Source organism: Stenella coeruleoalba (assembly GCF_951394435.1).
Source record: "Stenella coeruleoalba genome assembly, chromosome: 3".
NCBI classification, from domain to species: Eukaryota; Metazoa; Chordata; class Mammalia; order Artiodactyla; family Delphinidae; genus Stenella; species Stenella coeruleoalba.
The window spans coordinates 1266935-1279128 of record NC_137148.1 but is presented as its reverse complement, the minus strand read 5'-3'; the positions used below and the strand labels follow the sequence as shown (position 1 = coordinate 1279128).

The window sequence follows — 12194 nt, the reverse complement described above, 5'->3', positions numbered from 1 at the left end:
GTGTCCTACCAGAAGAAGAATTTTCTCCAACAAAACTGCCAAAGTGAATCTCTACACTGCAGTTTGTAGAACGTCAATGAGGGGTCTCCAGGGGTCTCGAAGGACTAGTTAAGCCGGAAGAATTTGGTTACTGCAGAACATCCGACTCGCACAGCGAGAGTGTCAGCCCCTCCACGGGGAAGTTACGCGTGCAGCTGCGGGGCCGTCAGCACGGCCTGGCCTCAGAGCCTGGAGACCCGGGCAGACGCCAGCTGGCTCCGAGCTCTACTCCACGCCACGGCCCATCCACGCTCCTGCCTCCCAGGTCTGGAAACTCATCCTCCTGGAGGGCTGTGCGGGGCCAGTGAGGCCACACGGAGAAGCACCTGCAGCGCCCGCGGGCTGGAGATTTGGGGAAATCGCACATCACAGGACGTCAGCCGTCGAGCCTTGGAATCCTTGTGTTATCAGCACAGGGCTGTTTGTTGCAGATCAGAGAATCAACGCAAGAACTTCTATGTGTGAAGAAGAGACACCTTGAATGGTTTGATACTAACGAAGCTACGATCCCTAGCAGGTGATCACCTGCTCATTCAGGTTAAGTTTCTCCATAGGATGCCCATTGGACGGGAGGTCGGCATCGCTCCTTGAGTGAGGTGAGGCAAACCGTGCTGTCCTGGATACCCTGATACACGTCTTCCTTTCCTTCCTTGTCTTAAAAAAAAGTTTAACTAATAAAATTGCACGTACTTTCATGTGTCATCAAGTAGGGGGAACACATGATAAACGAAGACATCAGTTAAAATGCCCCAAACGGTCATCATGGGGCTGCAGGTCCTCCAATGGGCGATTGGCGCATCCGGGCCCTGCGGAAGGGAAGCCAGCTCTCCGGGGAGCCCTCTTCCCCGTCTTTCCCTTCCCTGGACCCGGGAGTCCTTCCATGGGCCTGACAGCACTGAGATCAACCCGAGAAGGCCAGGCAGTGACGCCCACGGTCAGGGCGAGGGCCCTCAGAGGGCCGTGCCGTGTCCTTGGTCCCCGGCACTGTCCCTCCAGAGGCTGTCGGTGATGCTGAGGGCAGCCAGTGTGACCACGGGGCCTGGGACGGGGTCTCTCCCAGCTCTCCCTCCCTCCCTCCCTCTCCTTCCTCTGTCTCTGTCTCCCCTCTCCCTCTCATTCCGTCCCTGCCCCTCTCTTCCCCCTGCCCCCTCTCTCATAGACACACACACACACACACACACACACACACACACACACATGCACATACATAGGCACACACACACCAAGTAGATACGAAAGGCACTCAGACCCACAGCGGAGGAATTCTCTCCTGTTTTCTTCAAAGACCTGCCCATGAGTCTTGCAAGGAATGGGAGCTGCCGCATCAGGGCGTGTCCTCCAGCTGGGGTCCTGGAATTACTCTTTGGCCCCGACCCCCTCTTCCTGCTGAAGCCAGCTCGGGGAATGCTCTGGAGTGACCTGGCTTTAGTGGTGGAGGAGGGGGCTGTTGTCCCTCTTGAGGCCCGAGGATGCCCCGTTTCAGGTTGTCTGGTTAATTGCCTAAGATCACCCCCACTGTGTGTACGGCATGGAAAGCACCTATTTTAGCGACTATCAAATAATTTATTATATTTTGTGGTCAGTAATATTTTAGTGTGGTTTACCAAACTCTCCCTCTTTCTAAAAAGGAATTTTAAGTGGCTTGAAAGAAAACAAAATGCATGCAGAGTTAATATTAAAAATACTGAACAAACTGAGATTTAAGAAAATTGACCTTAAAAGCTGTGATCGAAACTCACACTCGGTCTTGAGCCTCCAGGACAAAAGAGGAACACATCAAGTTTTCATTCCTATTTTCACTGGAAGTATTAGAGGGGACCGAGCCTGCCACCTCCTTGGGAGGGACGTTTCCCGTGGCACAGAACGATAGAAGAAACGTATCGGGTGGAGCTTGATTTAGCGTATGTGATGACGTATGAACCCTGATCGTTCACTGAACAGGAGCGTTCTCAGAGCAAACAGCGCAGTGGATTTCCTGTGGCTGGGTCTTAAGTGACAGAAAGGAAGAACCTGAAGGGAGGGTCGGTGAGGGGCTGCCCTTGGGCAGCGCAGGGCCAGGGCTTCCTGGGGCTCTGTGGTCCTGGAGGACAGAACTCAGAGGGACCGAAAGAATGGCTGGCGCTCACAGCCACATCCCTAGGAAATCGCTCCTTCACGCAGGCCTTTGGGGCAGCTGGACGGCAGCGCCCTTGGATGGGGGACCCTCCGGGGCTGGTGTGCTGCGTCTGATGGGGCAAAGCCCACGTGCCCTAGGAGCCACGCCAGCCCGGGGCACCCTTGTCCCTCTGCTGTGACAGCAAGAAACCTGGCCTGCCCCGCGGAGGGCTGTCCACACGGCGGCGGGTTCTGAAGGACCGGAAGCGGAGGCAGCTCGCTCTCCGACCCCGGCTTGAACCTGCTTTAGCGTTTGATCACAGGCTCCGTTGAGTTCCCCCAACTTCAAGCGGAGGATTTGGTGGGCAGCGCTGTCACCTTCCCAAGGTTTCCGGGCGGGCACCCACAGCCGCTCACCACCGCGGAACACCTTCCGTGCCGCACTTCCCGCCGACGTGGCTGCCGGGGCGAGTTCACGGGCAGCCAGCCTCTCCTAAGGAGCTCAGGGAGCAGAAGTGCAGTAAAGAGTCATTTCACATTGATGAGTCCACGTTGCAGAAGGCCTTCTGAAGGGACAGTTTGGGTTTTGCCATCACTGCTACTGAGCGTGTTTTCCAAGAGGGACCACATACCAGGGACTGTTTGCTTTTAAATAAATCACTCCTGATACTGTATCTGTTTAATATCTACACATAAGTAAATTGTAGTCCCTCTCTTTTTGCTTTCAGAAGAGGAAAGAGAATTTTAATGAAGTGTCCTGAGCAGGAAAATAGCTTCTCCTAAGGGCTAGACCCATAAAAAACAAGCCAAGCCACTCCGCGAAGACGTCAGCTTGAAGGCAAGCTCCTCCCTGGACACAGGCGGGAAAGACGGGGCAGGGCGCCCCCCAGGTTCTAAGACAGTGAAGTTACAGTCAGAGCCCAAACTAGTCCTAGCAGCAACGCCGGGAAAGAATGCTGAAACAGGAGAACTCTGCATGGAGCCTGTTACAGTCAACCGCAGTCACGGGACCTGACAGTGCTCGTCCAACACTGAATAGGGAAGAGGTCTCACTGCCAGACCGTCCGTCCACCACAGCCAGGATGTCGCGTCTCCAAAGACTGCTCACCACTCTGTTCTGCTCCAGGAGCCAGGAGCCCCTCAGGGACCGTCAACAAATTCCAGGGCTTGTGATCCTGGAAAGGAACTCTGACAAGCCCTGGGGGCCCCAGCGTGGTCATAGGCGACCCTTGGAGACCCTGGATGGTCATGCATGGTCCTGGGTGATGTTGGGTAGACCCAGCTGACTCTGTTTGCCCTGAGTGGCCTAGAGGGGCATGGTTAGCTATGGGTGGCCATGAATGGCCCTGGACAGCTCTAGGTAGCCCAGGTAGGCATGGATTGTCTTGGAGGCCCTGGGTGGTCCTGGATGAGCCTGGATGGCTGTGGAAGAGCGTGAAAGACCCTAGTTATCCCTTAGTGACCATTGGTGGCCCTGCATGGCTCTGGGAGGCACTGGGCATCCCTGGGTGACCCTGGATGGCCTTCATGGCCCTATTGGCATGGGTGGCCCTGGATGGCCTTAGGTGACCCTGAGCGGTTTGGGGTGGCCTTTGTCGACGTGATGTTTTGTACCCTTGGGTGTTCCTAGATGGCCCTGGCTGGGCCTGGGTGCCTGCAGACGATTCTGATGGTTTTGTTTGGCCAGCGGCCCTGGATAACCCTGGGTTGAGTTGCCCTGGGTGACCCAGCGTGGCCCTAGATGACCTTAAGTGAGCCTGGATGACCCGGACTGGCTGTGAGTGCTGGTGGACAGCCACGGATGGCCCTCCGTTACCCCGTATGTCTGCGGGTGACCTGGCTGTACCAGGGCGTCCCTGGATAGCCCTGCATGTCTGGGTAGACGTCAAGGGCCACGGATGGTTTTGGAAGTGGGCAGCCCCTTCTCTGACCATGACGCGAAGTCTGGGACCCACCCTTTCCCTCGTCTTCTGGCGTGTCTAAAGGCGCTGCCTGGTTTCAGGACAGCCCAGGTGGAGCTGCGACCCATGAGGGGAGGGGCAAGGGTGAGCTGCTAATGGGGCCATGCTCTCCCCACCAGGCGTGGGCTACACGGTCATCCTCATCTCACTCTACATCGGCTTCTTCTACAACGTCATCATCGCCTGGGCGCTGCACTACCTCTTCTCCTCCTTCACCACGGAGCTGCCCTGGACCCACTGCAACCACACCTGGAACAGCCCCCGCTGCTCCGACGCCCGCGCCCCCAGCTCCAGCCCTGACCCCAATGACACCTTCAGGACCACCCCTGCCGCCGAGTACTTTGAGTAAGTGGGGGGCCTCGGGGTCTGATGACACCCCCGAGGGTGGGGAGGGGGACCCGGGCCAGCCACCCGCCCCTGCTGCCTCCCGAGGATGTGGGGAGGACCCCTCCCTGGCCAGTGCCGCGTCCCGTTCCTCTGGGCTCTTGTGGGCTTATTTCTGACCCCACCTCTAGCAGCTCAGCACGGCTCCTGCAGGGAGACCTCGCAGGGAAGGGAAACTGGATGGGCTGCCCCACCTGCTCCCTGCGGCCCTTTGGGGTCTGTTGGGGGGGATGGCCCGTGACCCTGCAGATGCCGCAGGGAGGAGGCGTGTGGGGCTGGGCTCCGGGGGCTGCAGCACCGCCTCCAGAGGGGGCCGGGCTCCCCTTTCCCAGTCACCTTCCCCGTTCTCCCTCCGCTCATGGCCCGGCCTCCAGCCGGAGGCAGGACCATCAGACAGTTGCCCGAGGTCTTCCCTGAGGGAAGGCACCGTCCCACTCCCGGGGCCTGTGGAGCTGGGTGAGACAGCAGGTGTGCAGGAGAGAAACTGAGCCTTCGGGCACTGGGAGAATCTGTCGTGTGGGGGTAGGAGTGACACCGCCAGAAGGGCAAGGGATGTTCATGGAACCTGCAGACATTCAGCATCTGAAGTTGCGTGTTGCAGATACTCAGGGTCTAAGTCCTTTGCTCTAGAATCCCCGCCACACGTGGGGATGTATCTCCAGGACTGGCTGCTTCAGAAAGTGGCAGCGATGGGCAGGAACGGGGCGAGGCGGGGTTTGGGGGGCCTGGGGGGACCGCCGGAGGGATGGGGTGCCTTTCTCAGGCATTATTAGGAAGCGCATGGTTAGCGTGGGGACGAGGGTTGTGTGTGATGGGACTTGTTTAATTTTTTGGAAGATACTCTTTTGGGCAGTTTGGGATTAGAGAGTGAAGGAGTCTGGGGAGGGCAGGGAGGGAGGTTCCGCAAAGCGGGAAAGAGAGGGGCCACTGAGAACCCGCCTGCCCGGAGGAGGGAGAGTCCAAAGCTGGGGCGTGAGGGTCTGGGTCTCCAGGAGCTCTCAGGAGGGGGCGAGCGGGTTTCAGAGGACAGGCTGGAGACGAGAGTCCACCTGGGATGGGTCCCATTAGATCTGCCTGAAAGACACCAATGCGGACGTACCCGTGAGAAATGGAAACCCAGGCCCTGTCACCTGAGTGTGTGGGCAGGACACAGAGCGACAAACAAGCAAGAGATGATAGATTCGTCCCAGTAGAGGAGAGCACAGCGTTCATCAGAGCTGCCTGTGCATTCTCAGGGGCTTGTTGCCAGCCGGTTCATTACTGCATTTCCCAAACCTAAGAGCATCTCATGGACAGGTCAAAGCCCGGGCTGCAAGTACTCTCACCAGTGGCCCAGCTCTCAGGTTTCGTGTGTGATGGGAGATGGGGGACCAGAAGAGAGAGAGGGAGGGGTGGGGACCCCTGCACCAGAAAGCAGAGATGGCTGTGGGCGAGCACCTGGGAGCATCCCACCCGTCCCACCACTGACAGACGTGCAGAATCAGCTCTCGCTAGAGTTGGGTTTAAGTTATCATTTCACCAACAAAACGATGGCTAAGTTTTTAAGCTAGCGTGTCTTTTGCAATTTTAAGATGGATTTTGGTGCAATTTAGAATGTTTAGAAAGCTTTAAGAGATATCAAATGTGTCAGGTGAGGCCATTTGGGGATACTTACCTTTTGTTTGGGAGGTGTGGAAAGAGTTGATTTAACTAAATGATTTTTCAGGTGAGAAAAATAGAGGGAAAAAAACTGATTAGTCAATGATTTATTATTAAGAATGCTAGAAGGAAACATATGTGATAGGTGAATTAAAAAAAAAAAAAAGAGCTCACTAGTGAAGTCTGTTTGGAAATCCCAAGTCTGGAAGAGAAAGATTGAGCTGGAAAGCTGCCTGAACCCTCCACGTAAAGGGCTGTTAGCAGGAGCAGATGTCCAACCGTATTTGGAGGTGACCCCGGGACAAAGGCGGGGCCTTTGAAGGTTTACGACGCAGTCATAGATCATTAATGACACGATGAGTTATTAAACTGAACTGATGACACGCCAGGTGATTTCACTAACGGTGGTGACTGGGTTTCCCTGAGACAGGCCCCACTGAGTGTCAGGTCTGCAAGGGTTTTCTGGAATGTAAACCCACTTTATAAAGCGGATCTTTGTGGAAAGCATTACCTGTTCTTGAAGGCACATGTAATTAGGGAGCTCACATCCCACCGTGAAATTCCAGGATAACTATAATCATTGAAGTAGTAAAGCTGTGAGTGCTGCAGAGTGCATGTGGGCTTCGGAAACCCCAAAAGATTGGCCCCTGTAACTCCAACTAGTGTTAAATTTCCCTCAACTCCATAAACACTTATTAAAACCACCTTCACCTACTTCCTACTATAAATTAGAACGCGATATATTTAAAGCTACAAACTTGCCTCTAAGAGACTGCTTTAGCTGCCTCCTGCACGTTTAGTATGTTGTGTATTCAAGTATTCCCTGATCTGCCTTGTGATTTCTTCTTTGATTCCCAGGAGATTTTTAGAAATTTGTTGTTTGACTTTAAAATACTTGGAGGTTTTCTAGATATATTTCTGTTATTGATTTCTAATTTAATTCCGATTTGGTGAGATAATATATTTTAAAACCTCATTATTCCTAAATATACTGAGGTTTGTCATATTGTCCAATATATGGTTTATCCTGGTAAGTATTCCACGTGCACTTAGAATGTGTATCCTGCTGCTGTTGGGTAGGCAAGCTGGCTAGGTCCTGTCAGCTCCTAGTGCTGTTCAAGTTTTCTACATCCTTACTGTTTATTTGTTCTATCAGTTACTGTGAAAGGGGTGTTGAAATCTCAATTATAATTGCGGGTTTGCCTATTTCCCTTCACAGTTCTATCAGTTTTTGCTTCATTCATGTATTTTAAAGCTCTGTTCTAAAGTGCACACATGTTTATCAAATCTTTTAATTGAGCCCTTTTCCATTATGAAATGTCCCTCTTGGTACCATTCCTCATTCTTTTTTTTTTTTTCTTTTTTTGGCTACATTGGGTCTTTGTTGCTGCGCGCGGGCTTTCTCTAGTTGCAGTGAGTGGAGGCTACTCTTTGTTGCGACACGTGGGCTTTTCATTGCGGTGGCTTCTCGTCGTGGAGCACAGGCTCTAGGCGCGCGGGCTTCAGTAGTTGTGGCACGCGGGCTCAGTAGTTGTGGCTCGTGGGCTCTAGAGCGCAGGCTCAGCAGTTGTGGAGCACAGGCTTAGTTGCTCCGCGGCATGTGGGATCTTCCCAGAGGAGGGCTCGAACCCGTGTCCCCTGCATTGGCAGGCGAATTCTTAACCACTATGCCACCAGGGAAGTCCCTGTTCCTCATTCTGATGTCAGCTTTGTCTGATATTAATATGGCCACTCCAGCTTTCCTATGAATAGTGTTTGCATGGGATACCTTCTCCATCCTTATGTTTTAAACCTGTATGTATCATATTTGAAGTGGGTTTCATTCAGACAGCACAGAGTTGGTTCTTGCTTTTTTATTCACTATGACCATCTCTGTCCTTTAATTAGAGTGTTTCCAATCAATAATTATCAGTATGGTTAGGGCTTAGTCTTTCGTCTTGCTTGTCCCACCGGTTCATTGTTTCTTGTTTCCTCTGTTTATTTGCTTTGGAATTAGTTAATTATTTTGGCTTCCACTTTACCTACTCCATTTGCTAATAAGCTCTAGCTCTTCTTTTCTTGTTTTGTTTTGTTTTCTTGGCCACACCACACGGCATGTGGGATCTTAGCTCCCCGACCAGGGATCAAACCCGTGGCCCGGCTTTGGAAGCGTGGAGTCTTAACCACTGGGCCACCAGGGAAGTCCGTCTAGCTCTCTGTCTTCATTTTTAGTGGCTGTTACAGGGTCTGCAATCTGCGTCTCTAAGTTATCACAGTCTACTCTCTCCTGACCGTGTGGCCCTGGGCCAGGGCTGGGCTTCTGTGGGCTCCCAGCGTGCGGTGGCCCACCTGCTCTGCTCACCTGGAGGGTGGGCCCTGCGTCTCCACTAAGGCCGGGGTCCTGGCCTTTCTGGGGTGGGGGGCGAGGGGTGGGGGTCTCCATCAGGCCAGGTCCCTGCTGCCATGCCGAGTGGGGGAGGGCGGGTCTCTGCACAAGTGCAGCCCCCTGTTCCAGTCTGGGCAGGGAGGCAGCCCCCCCAGGACCCCTTCTCCTTCCTCTCCAGGCGCGGCGTGCTGCACCTCCACGAGAGCCAGGGCATCGACGACCTGGGCCCTCCCCGGTGGCAGCTTGCATCCTGCCTGGTCCTGGTCATTGTCCTGCTTTACTTCAGCCTGTGGAAGGGAGTGAAGACTTCTGGGAAGGTGAGGCAGCAAGGCTCGCCAGCTGGGGAGCGGACAGGTGGCCGTGGTGGGTTGGGAGTGGACAGGTGGGCTGTGGTGGGTTGGGAGCGGACAGGTGGCCGTGGTGGGTTGGGGAATGGACAGGTGGCCGTGGTGGGTTGGGGAATGGATAGGTGGCCGTGGTGGGTTGGGAGTGGATAGGTGGCCGTGGTGGGTTGAGGAATGGATAGGTGGGCTGTGGTGGGTTGGGAGTGGATAGGTGGGCCGTGGTGGGTTGGGGAATGGACAGGTGGCCGTGGTGGGTTGGGGAATGGACAGGTGGCCGTGGTGGGTTGGGGAATGGACAGGTGGCCGTGGTGGGTTGGGGAATGGATAGGTGGCCGTGGTGGGTTGGGAATGGATAGGTGGGCCGTGGTGGGTTGGGAGTGGACAGGTGGCCATGGTGGGTTGGGGAATGGACAGGTGGCCATGGTGGGTTGGGGAATGGATAGGTGGCCGTGGTGGGTTGGGAGTGGATAGGTGGCCGTGGTGGGTTGGGGAGTGGACAGGTGGCCGTGGTGGGTTGGGGAATGGACAGGTGGCCGTGGTGGGTTGGGAGTGGATAGGTGGCCGTGGTGGGTTGGGGAGTGGACAGGTGGCCGTGGTGGGTTGGGGAATGGACAGGTGGCCGTGGTGGGTTGGGGAGTGGACAGGTGGCTGTGGTGGGTTGGGAGCGGACAGGTGGGCCGTGGTGGGTTGGGGAGTGGATAGGTGGCCGTGGTGGGTTGGGGAATGGATAGGTGGGCCGTGGTGGGTTGGGGAGTGGACAGGTGGGCCATGGTGGGTTGGGAGTGGACAGGTGGGCCGTGGTGGGTTGAGGAGTGGACAGGTGGCCGTGGTGCGCTGGGGAGTGGATAGGTGGCCGTGGTGGGCTGGGGAGTGGACAGGTGGCCGTCGTGGGTTGGGAGTGGACAGGTGGGCCGTGGTGGGTTGGGAGTGGACAGGTGGGCCGTGGTGGGCTGGGGAGTGGACAGGTGGCCGTGGTGGGTTGGGAGTGGACAGGTGGGCCGTGGTGGGTTGGGAATGGACAGGTGGGCCGTGGTGGGTTGGGAGTGGACAGGTGGCCGTGGTGGGTTGGGACAGGTGGCTGTGGTTGAAGAATGATGTCAGGAGAGTGCTTTCAGCGTGAAGACAAGCACAACAAAATATTTTTGCTGATGGAAATATTTTGGTCCTTATCTGGGCGCCCAGAGCAACGATGACCAGAAAGCCCCGTCCCTCGGGCTCACACCTGCAGTGGCTCTCCAGCGCCTGAGGGTCTTCCGACGGCCACAGGGGCTCTCCTCCACTTCCCCCGCGGCCCAGAGTCCATCTTCCACAAGTGAGCCAGGTGCCCATTTGCACAATCAGTGCAAATCACTCACATCTGCCTCATCAGGAGTTCAGCCAATGCTGCCTCCTGCCAGAGCCCAAGTGCAGAGAAGGAGGGCTCCTTCCTTGCCAAATTGTTTGTCCATTTTAATCCCCGGGAAAGACAACATACAGGATAGAAGGCACTGGACAGTCTCGCTCCAGGAGGCATTTTTTGAGCTGGTGTCCTGTGACTGTTTGGGCGCCGGGCTTCCCAGTCTGAGGTCCCCCTCTCTGAGCACAAACCATGAGGGTGGCCGGGGGCCGGTGCGGCCTGGTGACACTGTGCGCTCCCCAGGTCGTGTGGATCACGGCCACCATGCCGTACGTGGTCCTCTTTGCGCTGCTCCTGCGAGGCGTCACCCTCCCTGGGGCCGTGGACGGCATCAGAGCGTACCTGAGCGTGGACTTCCATCGGCTCTGCGAGGCCTCGGTGAGTGCGCCCTCCGCTCGCGGCCCCAGTCCTTGTGGGTCACGGGGCTCTACATCCCAGGCAGGAGACCCCAAAGGCTCACTCCCCCTGCTGTGTGCTGGGCCCACCGAGCAGAGTTCCCTGTCCAGGTGACGAGGGGCCGTGTGGGCACAGCAAGCAGCTGAATGGACCAGAGTAAGGACATTAGGGGAACAGGTCACCCAGGTTTCTGCAGGGAGAGAGCGGGAGTCGGCTGCCTCTCGACCTCTTCGCCGTGGGCCGTGCTCTCCCTGGAGGAACGCTCCCGGCTCCTGGGATGAGCACCTGTGGGGCCGCCCGGTCTGTGCCCGAGGCTGTTGCCGCTCAGCTGGATCGCAGCCGCAAGCTCTGGCCCCGGATGCATCCTCGGAGCTGGGCTGAGGCTGCGTGAACTAGGGTCCCCCTCGGGGAGCCAGACCTTGATGGTCAAGCACCCGGCGCCCCCAGCATAAAGGCGCGATGTGACCGCATCGTGGCCAGAACTTACTCCACAGTCAGGCTGCAGGTTTCTTCAGCAAAGGAAGAAGTAATTCTGGGTTGAAATATGAGAAGACAACCTCATGAAGAGAGGAGGCTCTGCCGGGCAATGGCGGGGCGGCGGTGGGTGGAGAGAGAGAGAGAGAGAGAGAGAGAGAGAGAGAGAGAGAGAGAGAGAGGGAGAGAGAGAGAGAGAGAGAGAGAGAGAGAGAGAGAGAGGGGCAGCAGCATCGCAGGGAAACAGGCCCAGATGCGGGGAGGCTGGGCGGGAGGCAGGGTCACTGGAAAATCAGGTGGACTAGACTGGGCAGAGGGAGGGGCCCCAGTGGCCACCCAGGGAGGCTGAGCTACCGGGAGCAGCACGAGGGCGAGGGCGTGGGGCCCGGGCCTGACGCTGCCAGGTTGTGAGAGGGTCGGCTGTGGGGCTCATCGGGCCGGAGGAAGCACCGCCTGGGGCAGCAGTGGGCAGGAAGGGCGAGAAGGGGAGGCAGACGTGGCTCCGACCCCAGGAACCGTGGGAACGGGGGGCGCTGGCGGGGCGGAGGTCGGGCGCCGAGGGGCAGCGAGAGGAAAGCCCCACGGTCTCGGCCCCACAAGCACACAGGCGAGGGCAGCCGTGAGCAGGGCACCAGCCGGGCAGCCCACCCGAGGACCGAGGCTGGGAGGGCAGCACACGGGTCTCCACGGACAGCTAAAGGCAGAGTCCGTCCAGCAGCGGGTCCGGGGCCCCACAGCTGCAGAGCCGAGCCCGGGGAGCTGAGAGGTCAGCAGGGCATCCGTCCTCAGGAAAGCCCGTGGCAGCTGGGGGGTGCTGGCAGGAGGAGGTGGCCTTGGGCGTCCAAGGCCAGCTGGGCGTGATCTGGAAGTCAAAGAGAAGTGGGGCGTCAGGAAGGACAGGCGGCATGAGGGTGCGCAAAACAGATGCCAGGGGTGTGAAGAAATCAGAGAAAAGTAGGAACCGGTGGTTGTCACAAGCGAGGTAGATTGGCAGATGGACGAGACAGATAATAGATTTCAGTGGACAGATGATGGATCATAGGCAGACAGGCAGTGGATGACAGATGGATGACAGAAGGACAGGCGTAGGTGGTGGGCGACGG

The 12194-nt window shown here is 56.8% G+C and overlaps 1 protein-coding gene across 1 annotated transcript in view; it reads left to right on the top strand.

Annotated features, from left to right (window-relative positions):
* Positions 1 to 12194, top strand: part of SLC6A3 (solute carrier family 6 member 3) — a 36902-nt gene that overhangs the window by 4952 nt on the left and 19756 nt on the right. Inside the window, exons 4-6 of the mRNA XM_079918192.1 lie at positions 4214 to 4439; positions 8660 to 8798; positions 10465 to 10599. Coding sequence (XP_079774318.1) covers positions 4214 to 4439; positions 8660 to 8798; positions 10465 to 10599 — 500 coding nt within the window. The remainder of the gene's footprint in view (positions 1 to 4213; positions 4440 to 8659; positions 8799 to 10464; positions 10600 to 12194) is intronic.